Source organism: Periplaneta americana, chromosome 15, assembly GCF_040183065.1.
Source record: "Periplaneta americana isolate PAMFEO1 chromosome 15, P.americana_PAMFEO1_priV1, whole genome shotgun sequence".
Taxonomy (NCBI): domain Eukaryota; kingdom Metazoa; phylum Arthropoda; class Insecta; order Blattodea; family Blattidae; genus Periplaneta; species Periplaneta americana.
This window is the reverse complement of record NC_091131.1, coordinates 101,408,393-101,426,240: the sequence shown is the minus strand read 5'-3', so window position 1 is coordinate 101,426,240 and position 17,848 is coordinate 101,408,393. Positions and strand designations below refer to the sequence as shown.

At 34.6% G+C, this 17,848-nt stretch overlaps 1 protein-coding gene across 2 annotated transcripts in view; it reads left to right on the top strand.

Annotated features, from left to right (window-relative positions):
• Window positions 1-17,848, top strand: part of Hr3 (Hormone receptor 3) — a 172,579-nt gene that overhangs the window by 115,368 nt on the left and 39,363 nt on the right. Inside the window, exons 3-5 of one of the 2 annotated variants that reach the window (XM_069847912.1) lie at window positions 5,510-5,678; window positions 8,529-8,743; window positions 14,316-14,735. In XM_069847912.1, the coding sequence (XP_069704013.1) occupies window positions 5,510-5,678; window positions 8,529-8,743; window positions 14,316-14,735 (804 nt within the window). The remainder of the gene's footprint in view (window positions 1-5,509; window positions 5,679-8,528; window positions 8,744-14,315; window positions 14,736-17,848) is intronic. The other variant, XM_069847913.1, reaches the window with a different exon arrangement.

Below are 17,848 nucleotides of genomic sequence, written 5' to 3'. Positions count from 1 at the left end.
AAATGCGTGCAGTTCTGTGTTGTGTAACATTCTCCATTAACTTCATCCCTCTTAGCCCCAAATATTTTCCTCAGCATGTTATTTTCAAACACCCTTAACATCTGTTCCTCTCTCAAAGTGAGAGTTCAAGTTTCACAACCATACAGAACAATCGGTAATATAACTGTTTTATAAATTCTAAATTTAAGCTTTTTTGACAGCAGACTGGATGACAAATCCTTGGTTTCCATTATTATTATTATTATTATTATTATTATTATTATTATTATTATTATTAAATTATTATTATTATTATTATTATTATTATTATTATTATTAAATTATTACGTGTAGGCCTATGCACATTACGAAAAGGACACGATCAGAATAATATTTTTGATTCAGAAGGTTAGAGAAACAAGAGTACGGCATCGTCAGTTTCATGCTGTGTAGAAGTTGAAATAGAATTCAATACTTTGAGAATAATATTTATTCTGTATGCTTGTTTCAGTCTAATGTTAATTTTGACAAACACATTATAATAAAAATTTTCTAAAAGTATTTCAAACCTAAACCGTAGAGATGTTTTAAATACAGTGCATATAATGTGTCTTCCTGAGATCGATTGTGAAATGAAATCAAAACAGAACAAAGATAGGGAATGCTGTTGAGTTTGTTAGACATCTGATCAGGAAATACGCTGAAATGTGCGATTGGAACAGAAACAATGATCCTACTGACACCATACGTACGAAAGTACGAGAGGGGCCTATATGGGATCCAAGAATAGGCAATAGGAATGTGGGAAGACGAAATACGATGGGCTGACGAATTCAAAGACTTTGGCAACCAATGCTTAAAAATAGCGAAAAAATCGAAGAATGCAAGAGTTACTGTACAATAGATACGTACTTTCTCAGGCTTACTATACGGAAATTCTATCCATAAACGAACTCTCTTTAATACAAGACCCTTGTTTTGTGTATTATTATTATTATTATTATTATTATTATTATTGTTATTATTATTATCATCATCATCATCATCATCATCAATATCATCACCACCACCACCACCATCATCATTTCATCTCAATGAAAGCAAAAGATAAGTTTTGAAGAATCGACATAAAATATTTTCAGAAAAGTCCTCACTGATAACACGAAAGACGGAATTTCCTTTTTGTGCGTGCGTGCGTGCGTGTGTGTGTGTATGATTTGTTGTCAGGTATCTTGAGTAGGCTACATCGTTAAACCAGATCTTTCTTTCACTTCATAATAACCCAACATGCGTTCCTGTATCGTAACCTGTCCATCCAGTTGTTACGTATACGCGCTGATGTCTGGCAGTTATAACAGCACGCACTTTAATGACATAAATATAATTAACACAAGACACTGTAGTAACCCAATCTAGCGGCGATTTAAACAATCTCGGTAGCAGGGGAAAATGGAATACTAACGATGTAGCGGTTTATTCTCCTTGTTTCTGTACCCGTTACATTCTAGCGGTTCACCGTTGCTTCTATCTTTCGCGCATTGCCACAGTACCTTAACCCTGCCGGTGTGACGTCATTCTCGACTCACTTGGAGTTGTGCCAACACTTCCGCGTTTCAGAATAGTGCCCTTTCTTTCTCTCTCCCTCCCGTAGTCGCGCGCGGGATGTTATATATTCCGTGTCTATCCGTACATACACAAAACACACACATACGCACATACATGTGACACACAATTCAAGTTACCGGCCGGCAAAAGCAGTCGAGCCAAAACAAGTTGGAAGAGACAGATTTAGTTTTGTTTTTCAATTCCATAGCTTCTTGTGCAATCTATTGGATTACTTGGGGAACTACATGGCATTATTCGTGGCGTGCCATCTAGCAAACGGATTAGAAAACTCGTGCGTGTTATGCATTGCAATGAACAGATCTTCCTAGTTTTCGCACTGTCTGTAGAAAACTCATCAGAGGCTGCGGAATATGCACATAAAGTTATATGTAGATGCGGATTTGTGGATGTCGTACGAGAATATATTTTCCAAAATCCCAGTGGCGGGAGTTGCAGGAACATTTTCTTCCATGAATTTATGCATTTTAACTATCTTCCGTCGTTCTTCATGTAATTAAGTTAGAATATATGCGTAAATTAACTACAGTGTACCTTACTTTATGTTTATTTTTGTATTCTTAAGATATATCATACTGTATGTAATACATTTCGATGTCATGATGCTACAAAAAATTTAATTCTGGATTTTAAGGGGGATACTAGTGCAGACTAGTTGAGAGAAGTTGCAGGAGCAAGATTTTCTTCCTAGGGAGGGTTCAATCAAATTTTTGTGCTTTATAATTAAATTATATATTAATTATATGTTCTTAATGTACTTGAATCCCACCCAAAACCTTAAACTTATTTTTATGACATTGTTTCCATATTAGATTTCACTCTTATGTTGATTCATTAACAAGATTTATAAAAGAAAATATTATTGACTAGAAACAATAATAAAATAAATTATCATTCTCTTTCCATGCATCGTCCTGGGTAACATAGTTGGTATAGCGCTGGCATTCTGTGCTCGAGGTTGCGGGTTCGATCCCGGCCCAGGTTGATGGCATTTAAGTGTGCTTAAATGCAGGGGCGGCTCGTCCATAAGAGCTGCGGAGCTGCAAAACTCCCTGCTTTGACAGGAAAATAAAAATAATATTTATTTTAATTTGTAGAAGAATTGTTACAACTTTTATTGGTAAATTGCTTTATATTTCATCTGGCCGGGTATATGTACTATTATCTTATGCATTATCTTTTTGCGCGTCGACTGTACTGGAATTGACACTGCATTCAAAGTCGTTCTGGGATCTGTAGGGTGGGACAGATCATAGAGAGTGTGTCTTGCTAGGTAGGGGGTAGAGGGGTGAAGGGAAGCAGAGGGAAACTGCCGCTGTTTAAAACCCATATTTCGCTGCTGTGGCTTGCAGAGCCAGGCGACAAGGGAAGATCTTTCCTCCACTCCCACACCGCTATTGTAATGCTACGTCAAAAGGATTCTCTATTTCCTTGAAACTTAACTTAATGACAAAATTTTTATTTTCTCTTCACATACTTATTGTTGTAGAATCTTATCGAATTAATATAACAAAATTAATATTCTATTTTGTCTTATTATTACGTATTTATCCAGCTTCCAGCAGAACCTAATATTTGCTTTAACTAAAAATGATTGCACGAGTATAATCCTTTTGATATAGCACGTAAAATACGAAAGAGACTTCTTTTCCAGTTTTAGAAAATTGTTGACCATCAGTGTATTATCTGAGTGTTGCTTTGGTGTGACGTCTTAGTACCGTAACTTAACCAGTGCAAATGTGCAAGCATGAGTATGTGTGAATTACAGAATATTAATTTTATTTTTCTCAACTTTCCCTTGCGGAGAAAATTGATGTAATGAAGTGAAATTAAAGGGTCGTTCGTTTCCCAACTTAAATCTTACTCGAGCTTCTTCCAGCCGAAATAGTGCATATATGTAAAGAAGTATAATAATGACATTTACGCTGAGCATTTGTGGTTTCCTGCTCTTCGGTGGTGATACTGCATAGACTAGGAGTGGTGTGACAGAATTAGGACATTTGCCTCTAGAAATTAAAAAGCACGAATCTTCGCAATCTCACCTGAAAAATGTTGTTTCATTGGCTATGTTAGGCAAAACTAATATTGCTGCGCAATTAAGTGAAACAAACAGAACAAACATTCTCAAACATAATCAAGAAGTGAGAAAAAATCGTGAAATTATTTTAAAAAATATTGATTGTGTCAAATTTTGTGGCCAATATGAACTTCCCCTTAGGGGACATGATGAAAAAGTGATTCGAAGGACTTTGGTGTATTTCGTGGGTTGCTACAGTCCGTGAGTAATCTAAACGAGCCTCTCAAAAATCATTTGGAACATGCCACTGTTTAAAGGTAATTCTAAGACAATTCAGAATGAACTGGTAGATTGCAAGTTGAGTGTCTGCCGATCAGAAATTCAAACTGAAATCGATGGTATTAGTTTTTTTTTTTTAGCGATTAGAAAATGATGCCACAGACATCTCCCAACTAAGTGAGAAAGTATTGGTTTTTCGATATGTAGTGCATTTATTTTTGTCCTATACTTATTAGTAATGGTATCAAGAAGTGAAATTTGTATGTACCAAAATCTACTGCAGCTCTCCCAATCCACAAGTTCACGAGCCGCCACTGCTTAAATGAAACAGGCTCATGTCAGTAGATTTACTGGCATGTAAAAGAACTGCGGGACAAAATTCTGGCACACCGGCGACGCTGATATAACCTTTGGAGTTGCGAGCGTCGTTAAATAAACTATAATTTACATTTTCTTTTCATGCAAATAATTTTAATGCATATTTTTCCGAACACAATATACAAAATTGTACTAAAGACTATCGAAATAATACATTGAAAAGTCATATTATTACACATATTAAGCCACTTGATTATGATTAAGATTCGGATAAAGTAGCTGTTTCAGAATAGGCATTGTGTCCGTGCGTTTTGCTTACAAACATTAACTAGTTGTCACGTGTCCACCAGCCTACAGTAATGACGACATATTCAGTTCTTATCGGCTCTAGTGTCCATTCACTGATTTTAGGGAATGGGGAGCGCTCTTCCCAGCTGGTAGAGTTTTAGCTAGTGGAAGGGTGTAAGTGCTTACTTTGTCTGAAGCAAGTCAATCCCTATCATATATATATATATATATATATATATATATATATATATATATATATATATATATATAGCTATACAGCCTATCCTGATAAAACTAACTTTATCCGAACTTTAGTTATGATATTGACATGACAATCGACAAAAAGTGTTTATTAATCATTATGCAATAATTAAACATTAGACAAAAATGAATACCACATATCAGATTGCAGTAATCATGAACTTTTAAAGATCATTTCCCTGTGATGAAGGTGATTACTTAATACAATTTATTATTTTTAGTTCATAAACATGGAAAAATTATTGAGCACCTCGCTTCTAATAATTGTTGTGAAGTAATGCCAAGTTTGTTTTAGATTAATTTATTATTTAATCGATTTTCTTTTATCGATATGAAGTCGGTTGTATAATTTCATTCACGTGCGGAGTGTTAATGTTCATTTTAATTAATAACTCAAAATTGGAAAACTATGTTCACAGGAAATTTGTGTACGTGTTAGGCCGTACAATTTATAAGTAACTTAGCAGTAACTTTTGTATTAATGACAGGTACTAATGATAATGACATTGAATCGCAATATCATATTTTCCAAAGGAAATTAAAAAAAATGTATTTTGGGCTTCATATAAAAATATATATCGTATAAGGCAATTTATGCCAAATTCCAGAAAATATATTTTATAAAAATGTGATACTTTTTTTAAATATGTAACTGTTTATAGTGTAATATATGTTCCAGCACAAATTTTCAGATGATAATTAAAACTCTTGAGATTAACTTAATTGTTTTCTCTTATTTTGCAGCGGTCAAGTTTGGTCGGATGTCCAAGAAGCAGCGGGAGAAAGTGGAGGATGAGGTGCGGTTCCACAGAGCACAGTTACGAGCGCAGACAGAAACTGCCCCTGACAGTTCTGTCTTCGACACGCAGACACCTTCGTCATCTGATCAACTCCAGCCCAACTACAATGGCGGGTAAGTCTCTGCTACTGGGTTGTGGGCCGCACTACAGCAAAGAGATTTCACTTTATCATTAGTTTATTGTGATCCTGTAAACATCTGTTTCAAGAGTTTGATGGAAATAAAGATGTTATCTCCTAGGTATGAAGGCGACTGTAGTAACCCGCCCACGTACGTATTATATTGTACCTGTAGACTATGTCGTATGTACATACACAAATTATAAAATGCCGAGAGCAAAAAAAAAAAAAAAAAAAAAAGAGTCGGTGATTTAGTCGGAACAAAAATAAAGAAGATAAACATGCGAAGATGAATGTTACTTATGTCCCGCTCACTATGGGAGTCATAGGCCAGTTTTGCACTAATCCTTAACATTTAGTATAACTTGTTGCTTGTGTAGGCAGTCTTTTACATTAAATTTGCGAAAATTAGTTTATAGCGCAACATTGGCAGTGATAAAAGTGTGAAATATTCGGGTGAAACGAGCGTTGAGCGATTTCCGCCGATTTTGGAATAAACACCGACGCACTTGAACTACCAACATAGAAAACAAAAAATCACACTCAGTCGCTTTCACCTTCATCTTGACGGGATAATAAAAGCCTAAACTATCCTAACCTAACCTAAGTGCGTCGGTGTCTATTCCAAAATCGGTGGAAGTCGCTCAACGCTCGTTTAACCAATATTCGTTCAGTGGGCGGTGGATACTCTACATTGACCCATGCGAATTCTAAATGAGGCAGTAGAACAAGCGAACAGCTTCAAATACTTGGGGTGTATATAAATAGTAACATGACTGCTGCCGGGAAGTCAAAAGGAGGATAGCAATGCCAAAGAAGCTCTTAATACTGTAGAAAAAGGAAGCATCTTCTGCAGGTGTCTGGAAAAAGAACCGAGGAAAAGTCTAGTGAAGTGCTTTGTGTGGAGTGTGACATTGCATAGTGCAGAAAAATGGACATTATGACGAAGTGAAGAAAACGAACTACAAGCATTTGAAATGTGGATGTGGAGAAGAATAGAGCTTGTGAAGTGGACAGTCAGAATAAGAAATGAAGCTGTGCTAGAAAGAGTGAGTGAAGAAAGAATAATGCTGAAACTGATTAGGAAGAGAAAAGGAAACTGGCTAGGAAGAAACTGCCTACTGAAAGATGCACTGGGAGGAATGTTGAACGGGAGAAAAGTTCAGTGCAGAAGAAGATATCAGAAGATAGATGACATATATATGGATCATTATGCAGAGACTAAGAGGAAGACAGAAAAAAAGAGAGGATTGGAGAATACTGGGTTTGCAGTGAAAGACCGCTCTTGGGCAGAAAACTTTGAATGAGTGAATGAATGACAATTGTAGTTGAAGTGCAGTGTAGTAACATTGCCTTCAGATATCCGGCAGGTTGGACCTAAGATGGCCTACTGTGTATCCTTAAAACATTTTTTACTAATTGTCAGTCTATAATTATATTTCTTTCTCATTAGAATGATGGATTGTAATCGGGAGTTACCAATATGACTGCGTATCTTGGCTTGCATATCTGTAAAAATTAATGTGCCATACTCTAAATTCATGAGTGCGGAGTGAGTCTTACCCCACTCTGCATTACACTTTCTGTTTTTCTTTTTATTTTCTTTTTTGTAGTGCACATCGTCTCATAAACTACTCGAGTTAAGAAGAGGAATAGACAGAGAATCCTAAAAGTGTTGAGTTATTTCAGCTACACATTCATTTTGGGATGGTTCTGAATAGAGACATATCTGGTAGAAATTGGCCGGAAACATTTTACGCAAAATGGGATTCTTTTCAATTCTCTTTGTAAAATATAAATAGTATGCTATTTATAATTCTCCATTCATCTTATATACACTTGTTTTGCAAGAAGCAAAATTAAAGATAGATTTAATATACAGTAGTTGTCATTCAATAGTTTGTAAAAATGTAACGGTTCACACCAAAAGACATATATCAAATTCAGTTTTTTATCTGTAAGAGTAGAATAGAAGAAGCTAACTATTGTAGTGCATCAGGGTTAATGTACACGGAAACGAAGAATAATGCTATATATCGTATTTACACGGCAATACAACCCCATTGGTTATAGAACCCTACCTTACTTCTTCAAAGTCAAAATGCATAATCTACTAATAAATTTGTTGTAGTTGAATATCTATAGACCTACTATGTGGCATAAAATACTAAAATAGCACATTTTTAATGTCTTCCCTAACCAAGTGATTTTATGAGCTTCACGCCTTTGAGACCTTCCCCAATTTTGGAAGTAAATAAAAAGGGCTCTTATGTCCAAGTAAATACTGTATTCAATTTTAGTATTTGATCAATGCTGCACAAGATAGCTTATTTTTCACATGTTACTTTTTTTCAACATTCGACACAATGTGAAATTGAAACTGAATAGCATTCTAAACCAATTTCATATGGTAAAACATTGCTAATTCATTTCATTTAATTTAGTGTTCTGCCCAAGGGCAGGTCTTTCACTTCAAACCCAGCTTTCTCCAATCTTTCCTATTTTCTGCCTTCCTCTTTGTTTCCTCATATGATCCATATATCTTAATGTCGTCTTTCATCTGATATCTTCTTCTACTCCGAACTCTTTTCCCCGTTCACCATTCCTTCAGAAGGTAGTTTCTTCTCAGGCAGTGACCCAACCAATTTCTTTTTCTCTTCCTGATCAGTTTGAGCATCATTCTTTCTTCACCCATTCTTTCCAACACAGCTTCATTTCTTATTCTGTCTGTCCACTTCACACATTCCATTTTTCTCCACATCCACGTTTCAAATGTAATAAAATGTCATGTTGAAGATTTCAAATAATGTGAATAATAATTACACATTATCTTCTTTTTTTTCAGCTACACGTACAACAGTGACCTGGGCAGCTACACCCCTGCAACACATGGTGGGTATGCCTATGCTACAACGCCGGTACAAACACAGCACCAGCAGATGGCATATGACATCAGTGCTGACTATGTGGACAGTACAACGGCATATGACCCTCGCCCTGGTCCTGGGCTGGACCCCCTCTCCGCTGACAGTGCCATCATGGCTAATGTTGTTACAACAGGTATGTATTCTTCAGGAATAATTTGACGTCAGAGACTGAGTTAGCTCAGTTGATAGAATAATTTGTTAGGAGCTGAAAAAAATGAGGATTTGATTCTTGGTAAAGGCAAGAAAGTTTCTCTTACTGTAATTTCCAGAATGTCCCTGGAACTGTCTCAGTCTCCTGTCAAATTAGTATCGGGAATTATTCCCCCCGGGTAAAGGTAACCTGAGCATTAAACTAACAACTTACCTTCTTCTCATGACAAGATTGTGAAATGTTATACCTTTCTTCTTTCCATAAGTCTTTAAGGAATGTGAGCAGATGATATTGTTGTACAATTTTAAGACAGTGGTAAGAGGTGTTACATAATTAAAAAGAAAATGAATTTCTTTAAATCTGAAATATTAGTACTGTGTTGAAATTATGTCCAGTGTTATCAATTTCAGTGTAAAATAATAAAATAAATGTTTAAAAATGTAAATTCCTCACACTTGTAGCTGGGAAGTTGGATGTTAAATCTCCAAAAGTTTTTTTTCAGTCTATTGAACAGATACTGTTCATTTTTTGTAACTTGCTTTCTTCTTTTATAATTGTAATTATATTAAGCTATCCAGAAATCCATATAGAGTGTTAGTTGGGAAACCGGAGGGAAAAAGACCTTTGGGGAGCCTGAGACATAGATGGGAGGATGATATTAAAATGATTTGAGGGAGGTGGGATCTGATGATAAAGACTGGATTAATTTTGCACAGAATAGGGACCGATGGCAGGCTTATGTGAGGGCGGCAATGAACCTACAGGTTCCATAAAAGTCAGTAAGTAAGTAAATTATATTAAGATACATTATCTCTGAACCTGGACGAATTAACACAAAAATAATTATGCAATGTGGTCACTGTTCAACAGTGTTCATGAATTTAAATTCTTAAAATACAATTAAAATACAATAAATAATGAAAACAGTTGTATGAACAATAAAATAAATAATTAAAACAGTTGTATGAACAATACAGTAAGTAATTAAAACAGTTGTATGAACAATACAGTAAATAATTAAAACAGTTATATGAACAATACAGTAAATAATTAAAAACAGTAAGTAATAATTAAAACAGTTGTATGAACAATACAGTAAATAATTAAAAATAGTAAATAATAATTAAAACAGTTGTATGAACAGTACAGTAAGTAATTAAAACAGTTGTATGAACAATACAATAAATATATAAACAGTTGTATGAACAATACAGTAAATAATTAAAACAGTTGTATGAACAATACGGTAAATTAGAACAGTTGTATGAATAACTGTTTTACTTATTTATTGTATTTTATTTATATTTTAAGAATCTGGAGAATTAAAATCATAAAAGCAGTAATACAATCTGTTCAAAAGAAGACATTTATTGGTAGTGTTTGACCTTAAGTCTACATGGCTGAATCAACAAATGGCCCTATATAGCTGAGTCACATTATCCACAAAGAAAGTGGCCATTCGGACTCAAAAACCATTCCCTCAGAAAAGAGTGGTAAGACACAATAAGCCAAACTGAGACTGTGGTACTAGCCCCTCGTGCCCTTCCTCTGTATAAAGTGGGGAAAAATGGTATTGATATTGATAATAAACATAAAATCATGTTCTTAATTTAAAGTTCACTATTAACAATAAAGATAGAAGCAATGTAGGCTACTTCCATCTCAAAAATAGTTAAACTTTTATTTATACATGGGAAGCCAGGAATTCAAAATCTATCATCGATTATATCATATGTAATTTTCGTTTATCAGACATGGTTATGGATGCCTGAGTTTTTAGAGGCCAGGAATTAGAAACAGATCATTATCTACTAATTAGCTCAGTACGTTTAAAACCAAGATGGTTGAGAAAGAAAACGCATATGAAAAATGATAATTTACTCTTCAAAGTCAGTTTACTTAGAGATTTTAGTATTGCTAATCTCTACCGAAATAGAATGGATATTCTTGTAGATCAATTACCCCTTCTTGATAATGTTGAAGATGAATGGTTGAATATGAAACAAATTTTAACACAAGCCGCCAAAGAAAGTTTGGGACAAAAAAAGGCGTGGTTTAGAAAGAAAGGCTTGCGACAGTGGGATGATGACATAAGCAAGATAATTGCAGATAAAAGACAAGCATTCAATAAGTATATCTCAACCAAGAAAGAAGAAGATCAAATTGATTATCGTAAGAAACGGGCAATCACAAAGAGAGAAGTTCGAAAAAAACATAGACAGAATTGGATAAACTTTGTGGCATACTTAGAAAATGACATTACTCGGCCTCAACCACAGACTTATAAAATTCTTAAGAAATTAAATTGTGAAGTAAAAGATAATCTAAGAATAAATGTTATTTCTCAGGACAATTGGTTACAGTATTTTCAACAACTATGGTCTACATCAACACAATCTCTCACGCTTCCATTTTCAACTAATCCTTTATTGGAGTCAATTTCTATGGATGAACTACAAAGAGTCTTGGCTAAATTGAAAAACAATAAATCTCCAGGAGAAGATTTAATAAATAGTGAATTATTTCAATATGTTAGCCATAAATTTCTACAAAGATTTTTGAGATTTTAAAATTTGATTTGGGAGGGACAAGGATTTCCCGAAAGCTGGACTAAATCTATTGTAATTCCTATACATAAGAGAGGAGATTTGAAAATTACGGATAATTATAGAGGAATAAGTTTATTGAACGCAGGATATAAAATTTATGCAAATATTTTGAAAAACAAACTCAATAAGCATTACGACAATATTATCAGTGAGGAACAAAATGGTTTTCGTCGAGGAAGATCCTGTTGTGATGGATATTTCGCATTGAAATTACTGGTTGAGAAACATAGAGAATTTAATTTAGAAACGCATATGGCATTCATTGACTTTAAAAAGGCTTTTGATAAAGTCAATCGGAATAAATTACTTCAGATTTTGGCAGATGATCAAGTACCTCAACAGATTATACAAAATATTTACAATATATATAAAACAACCATCATAGCAATTCGAAGCAACAATAAACTTTCACAGTGGCGGCCCATTTATAGTGGAGTACGACAAGGCTGTGGCCTTTCACCACTTCTGTTTATTATATATATAAATAGAATCATTCAAGATTGGCGACAGACACGACATGGATTTATTCCAATTAATCGAAATTTGCAGCTTGATGCTTTACTTTTCGCTGATGATTTAGTTCTCATGGCATCAACTGAAGATGATTTACAATATTCAGTACACAATTTAAATAAGGTCAGTGAAAAATATAACATGGAAATTAATATTGAAAAATCGAAAATCATGTCATTTTGTGGGAAATTCCCTGTACCAAGCAAAATCTGTTTGAATAATAAAATAATAGAAAGAGTAAATACCTTCACTTATCTTGGCTATACACTATCACCTTATGATGAAGTAGATATTGCTGAAAAAATATGTAAATATAATAAAACAATGGGGGATCATTAATAAAATCATGAAACCCTCACTAGTACAAAGACACACAAGAATAGGCTTGTATAAAACCTTAGCACAGCCAGTATTAAGCTATGGTAGCGAAGCGTGGACTGTGAAGAATAAAGATGTCAGTAGAATAACAGCAAGTGAGATGAGGTTTATGAGAGCAACAGCTGGATATACTCGCTGGGATCATAAAAAAAATGAGGACCTAATGCAAGAACTTCAAATAGAACCCATTATGCAGTTCATCAGCAAATATCAACTTCAGTGGAAGGGTCATCTCGAACGAATGAATCGATGCAGAATTCCAAAAGCACTGCTTCATTACCATCCATATGGCAAAAGATCTCTAGGCCTTCCAAAGAAGAGATGGACTGAAAATTCTAGTTTGAGACCGTAACAGGCCACTTGGCCTAATACTTGTTAGGAAGATGATGATGATGATGATGATGATGATGATGATGATGATGTTATTTCAGATTAATGAGTTATCAGAGAAGTATCATTAGTTCATTACAATTTTTGGAGTCATAGACACAAGTTCAGTTTTATAGCTATATGCAATGAACTAAAGGTTTAGTGGTATTTTACAACAATTTTTATGATTAATTATTCTCATTATCTCTTATAAACAGTTTGTATATAACTTCATGTTATATTTTCATTATTTTTGAGTTAATATTACTTCATTCGTTATTTAATTTTAATTGAATTTGGATGCAGACAAATGAACGTTGTATTAACTTGTGGATCATGCATAATATTTCGACATCAACTTATTAGGAATAGGAACTAAGATACAACATTTATTTTAATGACATAATCTCTCATTTTGGAAAAGTTAACAAAGAATGAGAGAAATTAAGTGCAAATGTTTACCCTCTTCAGAAATATTGTCATGTAAATAACAAGCAAATAGAAAATGTGTGTGAATTCTTGTGTTTATGTATTATATGCCATGATTATTTATTTGCAAGAACTACAATTTTTAGATAAATAATTGTACATAATGTCAGATTATATTTTCCTTTTTTGTTGTATCAAATACGTATTGATGAAATGTAAAGTGATTCTGTGTATTAATTAAAATGTTTGTGTAACTTAAGAATGGTGGGCAGTATGAAACAATGTTCTGCCAAGTTCTAACAGTCTGACTCAGTTTCGTAGTAAAGTATACAGAGAATTGTTCATTATTGTTGACTAAATTTAAGCTAAAGAAGCTGCATTAACGATTAATTTGAATAACTGTTAACAGAGTTGAAAGGTGTGGATTTGTGGAGGCAGGAACATATTTCACTTCTCTATTGTTTTTATAGTAGCTCTGAAGGCTAATTATCTACTTAAATTATTATTTTAATTGTTTTTCGAGTAAGCTCAGTCAGAGTGTAATATTAATCACTCTCTTCGTGCTTGTGTCTATATTCCACAAATGTGGGAATGCCCCCTTTGTACTACTCTAACATTATCTCATGTTGACTGTCACATTGAGTTTTGTTATATCCATTTTTCAGATCAACTATGTTAGCTTGAATTGAAATTTTTAATATATTTTAAAATGTTTTAATTCGACATTATAAAGGGGAAAGAAATCAAATCCGTATATTGCAATAGGATAGTCATTTTATTTTAATTTAAATTACATAAAAATATTACTTAACAATTATTACAACAGAGAGTTATTTTGTTTTATCAATATGTGTGAACTTGCAACTTAGGAAGGTTGATATGGAATCTGTTGTGCAGTGCAATAGGTAAAACGTGAATTACAGAAATTTTAGAAAGAATAGTTGTACCTTCTCTACTTATTTCTGGGTCTAAATTTTGAAAAATATTCACTATTTGTAGATACTCTATACGAGCATTTCTGAAGTTTTATTAATATTATAATGATCTAAAATAGGAAGTAATAATTTAATTCATTCTTATGAGCAGTTTAAAAAAATTTTTGAATATTAGAAGTGAAATGGTAAAAAAGTGACTTCGTAGATGTTTGATTTGTTCTAACTTGAGCTCATGTTTCAATTATGGGTCAGATTAGTCGACGTGAATTACAGTACAAGTTGTGGGTCCCTCACTTAAATATGCTTTGGCCTTTCAAACAGGTAGTGGAGGCAAAGCTAATTCTCTGAGTCTTCTTGGTCAAGACCAGCAGCAACAACAGCAGCACCATCCACAGTCAAGGCCCAGCATCACCCAACGATTAGGAGGGGGCAGTGGTGGTGGAGGTGGCGGGGGTGGTGGAGGTGGTGGTACAGGTGGAAATAGTGGTGGTGGTTTGGTAGCAGTAAAGCAGGAAACACCGACTGCAGGAGGAGGGAGTGGAAGTTCAACTGTTGAGAACCTGGTGGCGGGCTTTGTAGATAGCACGACATTCCTTGCGGCATCTCCGGCTCCCAGCAGTACGGTGGGGCCAGCGCAGCAGAGGCAACAGCACCCTCCTGGTCTCCCACCCTCACTCCCACCTTCTCGCCAAACAACGGAGGAATCATCTGAGGGCGAACCAGGCACCACCGTCCATCCCAGTAAGATAGTCACCAGAAACAATGATTGATTTACAACTCTTCATGTAGCTCAAAACTGAATTTTATATGTACAGTAGAATTCCTCGTGTCTGGCAACTGTGAGACAAAGCCAGTGCCAGATAACTGATTTTGCCGGATAATTGGAAAATGCGTTTATAAGTTATGTAAAGATATACTGTACTGCACAAACATTTTTTTTCCATGTTGAAATTTAGTAATTTTCATATAGATATTTAAAAATAAAGTTTTGAAAAACGTACAATGTTTATTTTTAGTACTGAATATAGTAATGTACATTCATCAGTTCATAATTATTGTAATACATAATAGCGTAAAAAATACTAAACGTTTTCGTAACCTTATGACAATTTAAAATAGCGACCATGTGACGTGAAGAGCAGTGTAGCCAGCATCACAATTATGAAGATGAAGTAGCACTCGATGATTTGACCTCTTTAACACATCTCTAATGTCTTCTTGTTTATATATACTATCTGCCACTCAAATGAAACTTTTACACGCTGTAAAAACAGAGAATTTCACACTTTCCTATTTAGACTCGTCCAACATCCCTTCGAAACAGGCGAGTTCAAGTCGTAAATTTGAAGATATCGTCTCTGTGCATTGTTTGCAAGACCCAAGTGACAGCTTACCGTTGCTACCCAATCTACTCCAGGGACATACAGGGTTTTCTGTCTATGTTTTCACGTGTGAACAATGTAAAGAGTAAACAATATGTGGCATGTGCTAGCCACGAAAACCACTCACATCTTCGTCAGACTCTTCCCTTTCGCAAGAATTACTTTTTTTTTTTTTTTTGGCCTAGCCAAAAGTGCCGTTGTTTTGGTATTGCCAGTTATTTGGATGCCGGATATGAGGGATTTTACTGTAATTATAAAATTCGAAATCTTTGGCTTCCCATTGATCCACTCGAAATTAGTGCATAAAGTGGGCCAGTATGAGGCTGGGTATGCATCTGAAAGCAGGAAAATGAGCCAGTATGGCATACACTAATAAGACTGATAAAATGTTAATTTAATATATCTTTATATGATTATAAGGTTACCATACATTCAAAAAAGTTTATTTTATTTAGTTTACATTTAATTATATATTATGAATATGATGAAAGCTCCTTTATATAATTTTAATGAAATTCTTACAAATTTTTCATATACAGTAAATAATGAACAATTTCGGAATGGACATAATTCAAATAACAGAACGTAACTCTGTTTTTCTCATTATTCCGAAATTTATAAAAACAATTTTATTCTCCAAAAGCTTGAGCCTAGTTTAAATTGGTACGAAATACATGTAAGATCAATATCTATTTCGAATTGTTTAGTGCGCCTGAGCACGATCTTCTGCTTTTTCGAGCTGCAATGCCTAATGTAGTGTAAACCTTGAGTATTAAATAAATAAATTTGAATTTGAATTTGTTAGACCAGTGGTTCCCAAACTTTTTCGACTCGCGAACCCCTTTCATAAAGATATGAATTGAGCGAACCCCTTATCACCCAAGAGAAAGTTTGATTTTAGAAATTTATGCAGAAACAGCTCAAAATGCAATTCAGTACGTTTTATGACTACTCAAAATGCTACCAGAAAGCGAAAGAGGTTCAGACATTATGTCTGTTTACTTTTTAACAGATCGGAAAGACATCATATAATTAACAGATGGCACATAATTGCACATGTAAGTATACAAAGATAGTTCAGGAGCTAGGAATGCACGTGCTCTACAAAGAATAGCTCCTGAACCGCCTCTTAACTCAGGTCATAAATAAGTCTGCTCTGCAGTGGCGGCTGATTGACTGATGAGGCCAGTCCTCAGTCACTTGGCTTAACTGAAATCAAATTTTGTGTTTTTATATAATGTATTGGTCTTTTGAATGAAGCATATATCGCTGTAGAAGTATTTGAAAACTTTGTGATAAATATAGACCTGTTTTGCAGTAAAATTTGTTCCTGAGGCCAGGATCGCTCATGCCAGGTCTGGCTTCTGCATTTGTTATGTTTTCGCGGGGTTTGAGGTTGCACTTGAAAAGCTTTAGTTGAGCCACAATTCGTATGGCCTCGTGGCCTGGTCAGCTTTCACTCCTCCCATCCATGGACAAGTCTCAAGGGTGGAATGGGGTGGGTATAGCAGTGGTGACTTGTCTTCCTAAATAGACCATAAATTATATAAAAATTTCCACTGTTTAGCAGGCAGAGACCCACACTGTTCTCTACCCTTATGTCTTGGTTTATGACTTAAGTCTTAAGCGAAGGTGTTGTACTATTGTACTTCGTAGTATACAAGTAGTGAGTCTAGTCCAATGTTGTTACGTGTTTCGGGAAAATATAAACAGACACAGATGCGAGAAATAATGATGATGTAGTTAATTCACTGTTAGAGTGTCCTTTTTCGAGAAGAAATAATATTAAAAGAAAGAAAGTTTTAAATAAAGATATAGCCTACCGAGATACCTAAGCCATCACTGACAAATTTTCTGACAGATAATCTTAAAACCCGAGTTTCTATTGCATCCTAGAATGGGCAGCTTAAACAGTTAAGTGGTAATGTGATCCAAGTAAACTTTTCAGTTGGCCTTGTTTGTTGCTGTCAAAGGAAAAAAAAAAAAAAAAAAAAGAAAGGAAAGAAAGAAAGAAAGAAAGAACGAACGAACAGTGTGTCTACTGAGAGCTTCAGCAATCTGAAAAATATTTCCAGGGGAATTTCAACACATACTTCAGCTGAGCATAATATGAGTTGCTTCATCACACTTAAACAATCACTGAAACAAACTCACAGCGTAGCAACTTATTTGGTGTGTGACATTTTTATTTTTCATTAATAATGATGATGATAATAATAATAATAATAATAATAATAATAATAATAATAATAATAATAATAATAAATATCATGAATAAACATTTCCTATTGGGGACACTTAAACTAGTTGCATCTGGTCTCACTGAGGATTTCAGTCACCGGCCGCTACTGCTGCTCTGTATAACAGACTGCTGATTCTACCCCCTGTCATTATTCAATCGCATAAAGTCATAGCATAGCTGCGTTTGTCTTTGTACTCGCCCATCTCTCCCTCCCTTCCTCTACCTGGCAT